Source organism: Bufo bufo, chromosome 4 (assembly GCF_905171765.1).
Source record: "Bufo bufo chromosome 4, aBufBuf1.1, whole genome shotgun sequence".
Classification (NCBI taxonomy): Eukaryota; Metazoa; Chordata; class Amphibia; order Anura; family Bufonidae; genus Bufo; species Bufo bufo.
The window spans coordinates 369,541,057-369,554,125 of record NC_053392.1 but is presented as its reverse complement, the minus strand read 5'-3'; the positions used below and the strand labels follow the sequence as shown (position 1 = coordinate 369,554,125).

Here is a 13,069-nt window from a genome sequence, read left to right as displayed (position 1 = left end):
AAAATATATAAACAATAAATAAAATATTACATATTGCTACGTCCGAAAAGTCCAAAATATAAAAAAATCTCTCTTATGCGGTAAACACTGTAAAAGAAAAAATGCGTGATTCGCCATATTTTTATTTATTTTTTTAGTCACCTTGTCTCCCCCCCCCCCCAAAAAAAAAAGGATTGGACTGTTCTATTATGGGTCAGCCATAAAATGCGGAATGCACACAGCTTTTTTAGGCGTTTTATTTTTTTCGCATGGTATCGAGTATCACAATACTTTTTTATGGTATCGAAACCGAATCAAGATTTTGTTATCGAAGCAACCCTAGACCGGGCCACAGTGTAAATGTGATCACACCTGCCTGAGACCAGTACAGATGCCCTCAGCTTCCAAGCGCACATGCAACAGGTCAGCCTCAATATAGGTCATCAGTATCAGATTGATGGGTGTCTGACTTTTGGTACCCCAACTGTCTGGTGTGTGATTTTTAAACAATTTTGTAAAACTGAAGTTTTAGCCTATTTTAATGTCTCTGATTGAGATCCAAAACAATAATGTCATCATATTATGTATGACTTTGGAGTGATTTGCAGTTATTAGATATATGCCAATCTTGTGTTTCAGTCGCAAATCTGGGCATTACTCGATGAACCATGGGAGCCTGAACAGTGCCTTGGATAAAATAACTTTCAACAGATCAGGATCACAAGACTCCTTAGATGAACTGTCTCTTGATGATTACTGGACAGAAGTGGAGAACATTAAGGAGAGCTCTGATGATAATCAAGAGAAACAGCATGTTGTAGTTAAGGAGCCTGATGGTAAGAATTTATCAAAAGAGCCTATTAAGCTTAGGGTGCATTCACACCCCCGTATGTATTTTACTGTCTGCAAAATGTGGATCCACAAAAAATACGGGTGGCGTACGGGTTTGTTTTTTTTTTTTTTGTTTTTTTCCGGATCTATTATAACAATGCCTATCCTTGTCAGCAAAACGGACAAGAATAGGAGATGTTCTATGTATTTTGTGGGGCTACAGAACAGACATACGGATGCAGTCGGCATTTTTTGAGAACTCATAGAAATGAATGGGCCTGCATCCAATCCGCAAAAAAATGCAGATCGAATGCGGACCAAAAATACGGTCGTGTGAATGGGGCCTTAACTAGATGGCAGTGAACCTTGAGTTACCATAGTTGTATTGCAGTGATGCTTTGGCTTCATGTCTTCATTAAGATCTGTGAAGATCTCATTAAAGTTATATTTAAAGAGGACCTTTCACTAGAATAAAAAATCTAAACTAAGCATACAGACATGGAGATCGGCCCCCAGAGATCTTCCTGCACTTACTATTATCCCTGGGCGCCGTTCCGTTCTCCCGGTATAGGCTCCGGTATCTTCATATGTTCGGCTCAACTGGGTGGAGCCTGCCGGCGTCTCCTTCTCCCAGGCTGTAGTGCTGGCCAATCGCAGCGCTCAGCTCATAGCCTGAGAGAAAAAAAAACCTCTCAGGCTATGAGCTGAGCGCTGCGATTGCCCAGCACTACAGCCTGGGAGAAGGAGACGCCGGCAGGCTCCACCCAGTTGAGCCGAACATATGAAGATACCGGAGCCTATACCGGGAGAACGGAGCGGCGCCCAGGGATAATAGTAAGTGCAGGAAGATCCCTGGGCGCCAATCTCCATGTCTGTATGCTTAGTTTAGATTTTTTATTCTAGTGAAAGGTCCTCTTTAAATCTTCAATGAGTGGGTATACATGTGTGATTCTTCTAGTATGCAATGTAATCAATAAGCGCAAAATTAGCTTTGATGAATAATATATATTTTTAAGCTATTGACCACCTTACATTGACATATGTTGGTTTCCAGAGGGTGAGCTGGAGGAGGAATGGCTCAAAGAAGCTGGACTGTCCGAATTATTTGGCGAGAGCTCCGCAGACTCCCAGGACAGCATGGTATTTCTATCTACTCTAACAAAGACCCAGTCTGCTGCTGTCCAGAAACGAATCGATACATTCACTCAGACCTTGAGGAAAAAAAACAAACCCTATCAGATCCCTGATGTCCGGGATGTGTTCAAGCAACCGACAAGCTCAAAGGACAAAGTAAGTGCAAGCGACTGACCTTAGATCTCCGTAACTGTAAATGATTCTCAGGAATGTGTACTGTTAAATTCCCTGTTATGATATAAAAAGGAAACTTCGAATCCTACTAACTGCTTCTTAAAGGGTTTCTGTCACCCCATTAAACCGTTTTTTTTTTTTTCTTTACTAATAATCCCTATAGTGCGATCTCATGATACATAAGCAAATTAATCATTTTGGTTCAGTAGAATTTGCTAAAAATCGATTTTTAAAATATGCTAATTACCTTGCTACCAGCAAGTAGGGCGGCTACTTGCTGGTAGCAGCCGCATCCTCCGATGGTAATAACGCCCCCTCGGCATGCTGATTGACAGGGCCAGGGAAGGGAATCGTTCTCTGCTGGCGCTGTTAGAATTTGAAATCTCGCGCCTGCGCCGTACCTGGCTTCAATCGGCGCAGGCGCACTGAGAGGCGACCGCTCGCTCGACCGCTCCATCCTCAATGCGCCTGCGTCGATGACGTCATCGCATACACCCGGAAGAGAAGACGCCGGCATCGCTGGAAGGAGGCGGAGAGTCTGGATGACGTCGCTGGATGCTCGAATCAGGTAAGTATGTACGTAATAAGGATGCTGCCACAAAAACCACCAACGAAATGGTCATAAAAAACAATAAATAATTGTTATCAAAAGTACAATTATTAACACTATACCACCAACGAATATGAATAATAAGCCCTACTCAAATATACAGATGCTTATATATGACACATATATAAATATCTGTATATATCTGTCAAATAGTGTATATGTATGTGTGTGTATATATATATATATATATATATATATATACACACATATATTTTAGTGTAAGTGATATATATCATATATGTTTCTTTGTGTATATATTACTATAAATATATATATATATATATATATATATATATATAAATATATGTTCACGGACTGGCATATATATACACATAGAAACAGATATAGAGATACACATAAATATATTTTTATATATATATATATATATATATATATATATATATATAAATATAAATAGACATAGAGTAATTCTGATATATTATCATAAAGATATATATAGAAACAGTCGAGATGGACAGGCAGACATGGACAGGCAGAGAGGGACAGGCAGAGAGGGACAGGCACGCAGACATGGACATGTCCATGTCTGCCTGTCCATCTCTCCGTGTCCATCTCTCCGTGTCCATGTCTGCCTGTCCATCTCGGCGTCTCCATCTCTGCCTGTCCATGTCTGCGTGTCCATCTCTGCGTCTCCATCTCTGCCTGTCCATGTGTGCCTGTCCCTCTCTGCCTGTCCATCTCTGCCTGTCCATCTCTGCCTGTCCATCTCTGCCTGTCCATCTCTGCCTGTCCATCTCTGCCTGTCAATGTCTGCGTGTCCATGTCTGCGTGTCCATGTCTGCGTGTCCATGTCTGCGTGTCCATGTCTGCGTGTCCATGTCTGCCTGTCCCTCTCTGCCTGTCCCTCTCTGCCTGTCCCTCTCTGCCTGTCCCTCTCTGCCTGTCTATCACGACTATTTCTATATATATCTTTATGATAATATATCAGAATTACTCTGTATATATATATATATATATATATATATATAAATATATTTATGTGTATCTCTATATCTGTTTCTATGTGTATATATATGCCAGTCCGTGAACATATATTTATATATATATATTTATAGTAATATATACACAAAGAAACATATATGATATATATCACTTACACTAAAATATATGTGTATATATATATTTATTGTTTTTTATGACCATTTCGTTGGTGGTTTTTGTGGCAGCATCCTTATTACATACATACTTATCTGATTCGAGCATCCAGCGACGTCATCCAGACTCTCCGCCTCCTTCCAGCGATGCCGGCGTCTTCTCTTCCGGGTGTATGCGATGACGTCATCGACGCAGGCGCATTGAGGATGGAGCGGTCGAGCGAGCGGCCGCCTCTCAGTGCGCCTGCGCCGATTGAAGCCAGGTACGGCGCAGGCGCGAGATTTCAAATTCTAACAGCGCCTGTCAATCAGCATGCCGAGGGGGCGTTATTACGAATGGAGGATGCGGCTGCTACCAGCAAGTAGCCGCCCTACTTGCTGGTAGCAAGGTAATTAGCATATTTTAAAAATCGATTTTTAGCAAATTCTACTGAACCAAAATGATTAATTTGCTTATGTATCATGAGATCGCACTATAGGGATTATTAGTAAAGAAAAAAAAAAAAAAAACGGTTTAATGGGGTGACAGAAACCCTTTAACACCAGCAGGGCTTCAGAGCAGCTTGCGATATTCAGAGCAAATTTGTCAATACAATTAAAGTTGCTCCATGTGAGTTTAGTGCAAATTCTTTTCCATGAGTCAACCAAGTCTATTGTAAGTTTTAAATGTCACACGACTGTCATGGCATTGACTTCTACACAACAGTCACTATTGCCAGCGCTTAACTTTGTAGGAGTCATACACACCTTGTACTATATGTGAATAAGCCCTAGAAACAAAGGAGAAATAATAGACCAGGAGCAGAATATTTGAAGTCCGTTTTTCTTGAGTCTGCGTTGGTGCACTTTGCACAAAAGTTATCAAATGTCACATGGTGCATCCTTAAACCTAACACTTTTGTCTAGAAATGTGACTCCACTTTTTCTACTTCACCCTTGTATTGTAGTGAGTCTGTGCCTTTTTTGCACTTTTTGCAAAAAGAGTCAGTGACAACTCATTAACATAGCTAACCATACCCACTTTACCATTCATAATTCAGAACTGGTGGCATTAGAGGAAGAGCTTGTTAAGAGCTCATTTGCATCCCTTTCTTCCCACAATTCCAGAGGAGCATGAATGGCCTCCTCATGCCAACTAATGCACTCAAGGAGAGTACCCCTCTATTTCAGAACTGGTGTGAGTGGTGTAAAAATGTAAAAGGTTTCAACATTTTTTGCGCAAATGTCCTCAAAAAGTCACAAAGCCCCTATTTTGTACGTTTCTTAAGCTACAACAATTGATAGAAGGTGTGATAAATTCCCCCAAAAATTTTGATGAGAGAAACTAAGTTTTTTATGTGGAGTTATGCATTTCTATGGCTTTTAACCTTACATACCTTTGGAAACCACTTCACATTTTTTCTGAAAGGGAGGCTTGCAGCAGTTCTTTTTATGAAAAACTGCTGACAAACTTAAGTAGGCGACAGGAGGTAATACATACTTCTGTGCCTTAATTCATGGAGTGCTAGAAAAATGAACTTGGAATGCCACATCCGGCACTCCCTCTTGTCCATTAGAAGTGTTTCAGGCTTGTATGAACAGCTCCACAGCCCTACATTGAACCTGAAGCAGGAGTTGCAGCCGCTGCATTTGAAATTAACTTTTACAGCCTTCCATTTAATAAAAGCAGAGACAGAAATATTTATTACCTCCAGGCCCTTCCTTACCTATGCCTAAGGATACAAAACTGCTGACAGACTCCCTGAAAATTGTAGTGCATCCATGGCCTAAATCTAGTATATAAATAGTATCGCCTGTAATATCTGCTGCTTAAAAAATGTTTTTCCAACTTGTCTATAAACCACCTGTGATGCATTGTAGGTAGAAGACTTGAATGGATTTCAATCTACAGAGAAAAGTGAAGCAACAAGTGAAGAGCTCCATGAAAAATCTGAAGGTATGTGATGATTTGGTTTTACCAACACTGTACTTATTTCTGATTTACTGTAGCAAATGATTTTTGCTCCAATGACTCGACAGCAAGACCTTTAAAATGATTATGCAAGCCTAGTTCATGGCTACACCAAGTCCTCCAAAGCGGGAGACACTCTTTGCAGCAGCTCTCCACGCTGGCTAATAGAGAGAGTGGTCCCGAGTAGGTCTTAATTAGAAAATGAGTTGCTATGACAGGAAGGGGAACTTGACTGCTTCTACGAAAGTAATGATCTGTGATGTGTAGTATTTGCTTCTAACTCAGCAGTTTAGCTTCTCTTGGCTATAATTGTGGGAATTGGAAGTAGCTTTGACAGTCATAGGGGTTAATTTCTGTCACTAGTCCTTTTCCTTCCCTCTTTTAAATTTTCTCTTAGCATTCAAACATGTATTAGAACTAAGGGGTAACTTAAGACTAGGACCCCAATGCAAAGTCACTGACTACCATCTGTCATTATAAACCTTTTCATGGTTGAGGTCTACCGAAAAAAGTTTTAACTTTTTTGTGGAACACATGGGGCTTACTTATTATTTAAAATTGGAGTACAATACTTTAATTTAATTTTGTAGGTCTCATGTAGGGAAAAAAGGCAAAAATACTCCAGTGCAAAGTGATGTCAAATATGTGTACATGGTGTAACTTATGGCATCACTTGACACAGTACAGGATTGAGGTGTCACTGTGAACACAGGATCCTTCTGATGGCACTGCGTTCAGGATTGCACAGTGCCATCGATATCGCCATGTAAAGTCACTGGATCTAGGCGCCAGGGCCATGCCATAAGCCTCTTAATTCATGTGGTGTGGTCGAGAGGAGGTGGATACTGGTTTCTTCTTTTGTGGTCGTCTCCTGCTACCCCTACACCTCCTATAACTTTGCCTGTTTCGGAGTATCACCTTTTACTCGAAGAAGGAAGGAGAGCAGCGCTTCATTGGAAGGACCATGGGATAGATGGTTGGATTTAAAGGTTGGAGATTCTCACCTCAATAGGTTGCACTGAGAGCACAACACCCAAAACAGGGTCTAGAAATATATTAAAGGTGCTGGTGCAGTCAGGCTTCTTCCTCCAGGCATATGGTGTGTGAGGCCAGGAAACCAGAAGAGAAGAGGATGCCGTATAGGCAGTGGCGCACCCAGGTAAGTTCAAAGACGTGGTTCTTTTAATAGTATCTTTGTTGATATATTCTCTTTACAGGTGATGCATTTCGGGGACAAACCAGCCCCTTCATCAGACCAAAACATACAACAGTATACTGTTTCTTGGTCTGATGAAGGGGTTAGTCCAGCCCAGAAACACGTCACCTGTAAAGAGACTATTTTAACAAAAATACCATTCAAAGAACAATTTCTTTGAACTTATATGGTCGCACAGCCGTCCATCCCGCATCCTCTTCTCTTCTCTTTTGGCATTTCTCTTACTTTGCACATATGTATGTATGGGTGGTTATATGACCTGCACATCGTAAAGCATTATTTGAGATCACTTCTACCTCCATCAGGGATGTTAGATCATAGCCTTTAGCCTGTTATATACCAAATACTGTTTCATGGATCTGTTAATAAGTTGCTAACATGGAATTCTGTGAGTGTAATTGGACATTAGTCTTGTACATATTTCTACCATTCAATGTGGGAAAACTAAACATTCCCTTATGGAGAACTTTACTGTCATCAGAGCGATTTTGCTTTTCTCATATCTGGGACTTATTTGGACATTTCTGTTTTCTCATTGCCATATGATATGATATTTACTGTGACTGTTTGTTCTGTAGACTAAAATGTTTTCTAGTAAGAAACACATTCCTTCACTACTGTAAATCCACGCAATGTTCTATGAAGCATGTGGAACAAAACCACAAACCTAACTCCCCCGAGATAGATATATATATATATATATATATATATATATATATATATATATATATATATATATACAAAACATTACACTGGAGGACAGACTGTTTCTTAGATCTTAGTCTTCACAGAAGATGTGCTTATCACACCTTAGTGTTTTTCTGTGTCAGTTTGTAACAGAAATACTGCCACCATGAAATTCCAAGTCATTTACCCCCACTCATACAGTGCTCTGCTGGATCAATGAGAGGGGTGCCTCTGCATACTTCTCTCTCCCTGCCTAACACCGATCATTATGATTAGCGCAGGCCGTAAAGTACGCAATGATGAAGAGAAACACATCCATATCCATGATGATAAGTCCAAAGGTACACTGAAAGATGAAAAACTCTGATCATTGGATTCCACTAGTGTCTGGAAAGTGGGCCAGTGGAGAAAACATGTAAAGGGACCTCCACATTGGCTTGTCCTGGATATTTTGTATATTCACAATATCTGATGCCTTTGCATTACAACTAGCATTCCTAATTCCACTAAGTCATTTTCGTGATCATGGATATTTCTATATAGAGATTGCAGTCATTTTCCTGGAACAAGAACCCTACCCATAAGTGGATGCATTTTCTATTACAGTCACCGTCCTGGGACGGGCTATGTACTAGCTCATCATGCTATAATTATGTGTGTGTGTGTGTGTGTGTGTGTGTGTGTGTGTACAGTATTTTTAGTAATGATGGAGCTATTGTAACCTGAAAGTTATATAAAAAATGTAACAAAAGGCCCTCCATAGTGTAAAACTGTTAGTTCGCCATAGTGATGTGCACCTGCAGGCAGGTTGTGCTGACTCAACCCCTTATATTTTTTTCTTTGTAGCATATATTGGAGGCGTGGCGATCTCCTTTGAGTCAAGCACACCTGACCAGTTAATCTGTCCTTGAGGCTGGTTTTAAAGTCAGTATAAAACTGAGTCTGCTTATATAGAACCTACCATTAGCCATCTGGCTCCAGGAGAAGTATATGGTGGGTTCAGCATGCATGTTGGTACTTGCATCCCTGGATCCGATGAAAGCTGTAATGGCACCGGACGGGGTTACAAGCAAAGTGTACTTGGCTTGCATGCTGACCTGCATTCCCTGGATTTTATGTGGCTGTCATGGCCCATGAACAGGTAGGAACAAGAGTTAGGGACCACTCAATTGAGAAGACCTTGACGCGGTGAGTGGCTTACTATGCTTTGGCCAAAATATAAACCAATGTCTCATCCAGCATGGAGGGCAGAGTGCTGGATGCAGTGTGCGATCACATTTGCATTTTCCGTTTGTGTATGTAGTTCGCCATAGTGATGTGCACCTGCAGGCAGGTTGTGCTGACTCAACCCCTTATATTTTTTTCATAAGTAGTAGAGAGATGGTGGTGGATGCATTAGCCTGGCACAACTCAGTTAGGCGCTATGTGGAGGTGACTACCTCCTGTGTATAAGGACTGCAGCTACCTCCAAAGAATCTGAGGCTCCAAGGATAAGTTGTGAAGAGGAAATTCACCAGGTACACCAGGGCACTGTGCCACTGTCCACACATTGATGCACGTAAAAAAGATTGTATTTAAAACAAATAAAACAATAAATTGACTGACTTGTGTGACGTCTTTCTGAGGAGATCTGCATCTTTCTTAAGAAATGCATTATACTAGTCTGTAAATTCATTGTTTTATTTGTTTTAAATAAAACCATTTTTACGAGCATCGATGTGTGGACAGTAGAGATGAGCGAATTTCCGCTTAGGAAATTTGTTCACACTTCGTTTGTTGGTAAAAGGTGAATTGCATTATGGATTCCATTACCTCGGACTAGAACGCAATTCTATGACAGAATACATAACGGAATGCCTTTAGAGGCATTCCGTTATTCATTTCGTCATAATAGAAGTCTATGGGCTGCAAAACGGATCTGTCCTGTTTGCATTATGCAGGGGAGTCCTTTCCTGCATAATGGAAACGGGACAGATCCGTTTTGTAGCCCATAGACTTCTATTATGACGGAATGAATAAAGGAATACCTCTAAAGGCATTCCGTTATGCATTCCATCATAGAATTGCGTTCTAGTCCGTGGTAATGTAATCCATAACGCAATTCACCTTTTACCAACAAACGAAGTGTGAACAAATTTCATAAGCGGAAATTCGCTCCTCTCTAGTGGACAGTGCCGTGTACCAGGTATTTTTCTCTACTTACCGTAAACTGGAAGTAAAATACTTTGTTCAATATTAGGTATACACTGACTGTGTCTAGCACTGCTATGTAAGGTGCTGAAGGACAGGGTACCGGCTGACGTATACTGAATTGAGATTAACTGTTACTGAAGAGGATGTGGTTAAAGGGTTTCTGTCACCCCACAAAACTCATTTTTTTTTTTTTGGATAGTTAGATTCCTTATAGGGCGATATAGGAGAATATAATAGTCTTACTTACTTTCATGCGGCCGATTCTTTATAAAACAAACTTTTATAATATGTAAATGAGGGCTCTACCAGCAAGTAGGGCGTCTACTTGCTGGTAGCCGCAGCAGAAATCCGCCCCCTTGCCGTGTTGATTGACAGGGCCAGCCGGGATCTCCTCCTCCGGCCGGCCCTGTCAGTAATTCAAAAATCGCGCGCCTCTGGTCATTCGGCGCAGGCGCTCTGAGATGAGGAGGCTCGTCTCCTCAGCACTCCCTCAGTGCGCCTGCGCCGATGACCTCTTCTCTTTCGGTGATGTCATCGGCGCAGGCGCACTGAGGAGACGAGCCTCCTTATCTCAGAGCGCCTGCGCCGAATGACCAGAGGCGCGCGATTTTTGAATTACTGACAGGGCCGGCCGGAGGAGGAGATCACGGCTGGCCCTGTCAATCAACACGGCGAGGGGGCGGATTGCTGCTGCGGCTACCAGCAAGTAGACGCCCTACTTGCTGGTAGAGCCCTCATTTACATATTATAAAAGTTCGTTTTATAAAGAATCGGCCGCATGATAGTAAGTAAGACTATTATATTCTCCTATATCGCCCTATAAGGAATCTAACTATCCAAAAAAAAAATATATGAGTTTTGTGGGGTGACAGAAACCCTTTAAACTGTGACAACTGTAACTAGCATGTGTGTATAGAACAGTTTCTGTATGGCTCACAACGGCTATCAAAATAATACAATGCTTGATCAATCTGTGCAACTCGGCCATTAGTCTTGATTTAGCTGAGTACAGCTTCAGAACAATATTGGGGTTATGCTCTGCATTGACTAGGTGCCGTTTTCTGGGGATGTGTGGGCCTTTGTTCTTCTGGGCTCCGATTAAGCTTTACTTGTTGCCAGCTGCTTTAGTATCCAGCTGGTTATGACACTGCTGCTGATACTCTGCACTAGGACAACAAGATCGTAACTTCTCCTTTTGTGGCTCTGGTTCTCCACTCTGGCTCCATTGGTATCTTGGCTGTAGCTCTGACTGAGCTACATACCCAGTCTAGGCGCACATTCACATACAACTTGGTCAGGAATACTATTCCAGTGTATCTCCTTCCCTGCTGTCCTGATCAAGGATCTGGTGCCTTCTTCTGGAGCTAGATGTTGCGGTGTCTGACTTACAGGTGTCATCTATATTCATTACTTTTTTTTGCTGTTATCACTTGTTTTTCAGTAAATCTTTGCTGGGCAGTTTAAAAAAGACTATCTCTTTGCCACATGGAAAGCATTTAATGGATTTTCTAAGATTTTGATATTGATGACCTATCCTTGTGATATCATAAATATTAGATCTGCAAGGGTCTGGAACCCTTGCCGATCTCCTGTTTGAGGGGGTTGCGGCACTCCAGTGAGCACCACGGCCACCTTGCAGCTTACCAAGCACAGAGTACTGTATTGAATGGCGGTCATACCTGGTATTTCAGCTCAGCCCCATTCACTTGAAAAGGGCTGATCTGCACCTATGCCACATGACCGATGGACATGACATCATTGACCTAGGAAGAGGCCGCGGCGCTTAGTGGAGAGGTTTGGCCTCTTCAAACAGCTGATCACCGGTGGCCCCAGGTGTCGAACGCCCACCATTATATTGATAACCTCTCCTGTGGATAGGTCATCCATATCAGAATCTCAGAAAACCCTTTTAACAAGGTGCAGTTGTGTGTCTACTAGTTCCAAAAAAAAACAACAACAAAAACTGTTCACTGCTTTCCAGTGAGACCCATTAGTCGGGTATAATCGGTGGGGACACCTGGCAGCAAGTGTTGAAATGAAGTTTTGCAAAATGTATTTGAAATCAATGCATTGTCCTCAGATTTCATTAATGTGTTGGGTCCTCCAGAACCAGATCTTCCTTGTAGCTAATCTTCACTCTTAATAGAACTTTCAACCTTATTCTTTCTGTATATATAGGGCTAGTAAATGAAAATGCAGAGGGAGCAGAAAACAAAGATATCCCTGTTCCTGAAACTGACATCAATCTAGAAATTTCATTTGCTGAGCAGGCTTCAAATCTCAGAGAATTTCTTACTAACAGGAATGAGAAAGAAGATGACACTTTATTACCGGTGAGTATTCCTGTATATCCTGCAAGTATCCTGAACGTGTGACAGTGTAATATAATGGTACAACCTCCTACACAGAGAGGTCGCGTACTCCATCCAAAGTTTAATAAACTCTCATTTTATCACTTTGTACTATTTATTTGTTTTTATTTATTTTGTATTTTTTTTTAGGAAGTATTGATTTAAAAAAATGTAATCCTGCCTGTGGAAATAGACTGAAAACCCTGTTCTCTTAGATACTTTTAAAGAGGATGTGCCAGGTTTAAAAGTTATCCCCATATATTGACAGGATATAGGATAACTAGCTAATCGGTAGGGTCTTAGAAGGTAGATCTTCCCCTATGGGGGTCCCATTCCGCCATATGAATGGAGCGGCAGGTCAAGCATACACACTGCTGATCTATTCATTCTTTGTGGGAAGGCTGGAGATTGCGGAGCGCTGTACTTGTGAATGGAGATAACTTTTAAACTTGGCATAAACCTTTTCAATGTTCTAATCTATGATTGTGTAGTCTGTTATTTTACTAGAACCCAGTGTATGACTAATGTATCTAGAAAATTCATTGACTACATTGACACTATCAGTGGAGCCCATCCAATGGTTTATACTTTACCTATGTGAAAGTGCCACTAGACTTTGTTTTGTTACAGAACTACAGACTTGCTCAGGACAAGACAGGCATCACAAAAATTGGTGATTTGGCTCCTCAGGATATGAAGAAGGTGACTTCTCTAGCACTTATCGAGCTTAGTGCCTTATTTGACGTCCTGGGGACAGAGCTAAAACTTCAACGTCCTGTCAAAATAAAAGTTAAAGGTAAATGTATAAATAATACATAATACAGTCTA

General features: G+C 41.2%; 1 protein-coding gene across 1 annotated transcript in view; it reads left to right on the top strand.

Annotated features, from left to right (window-relative positions):
• The window catches only part of ARHGAP18 (Rho GTPase activating protein 18), a 132,297-nt gene that overhangs the window by 60,462 nt on the left and 58,766 nt on the right, over positions 1 to 13,069 (top strand). The window contains exons 2-6 of the mRNA XM_040429127.1: positions 619 to 815; positions 1,865 to 2,100; positions 5,704 to 5,779; positions 12,069 to 12,223; positions 12,872 to 13,037. Coding sequence (XP_040285061.1) covers positions 619 to 815; positions 1,865 to 2,100; positions 5,704 to 5,779; positions 12,069 to 12,223; positions 12,872 to 13,037 — 830 coding nt within the window. The remainder of the gene's footprint in view (positions 1 to 618; positions 816 to 1,864; positions 2,101 to 5,703; positions 5,780 to 12,068; positions 12,224 to 12,871; positions 13,038 to 13,069) is intronic.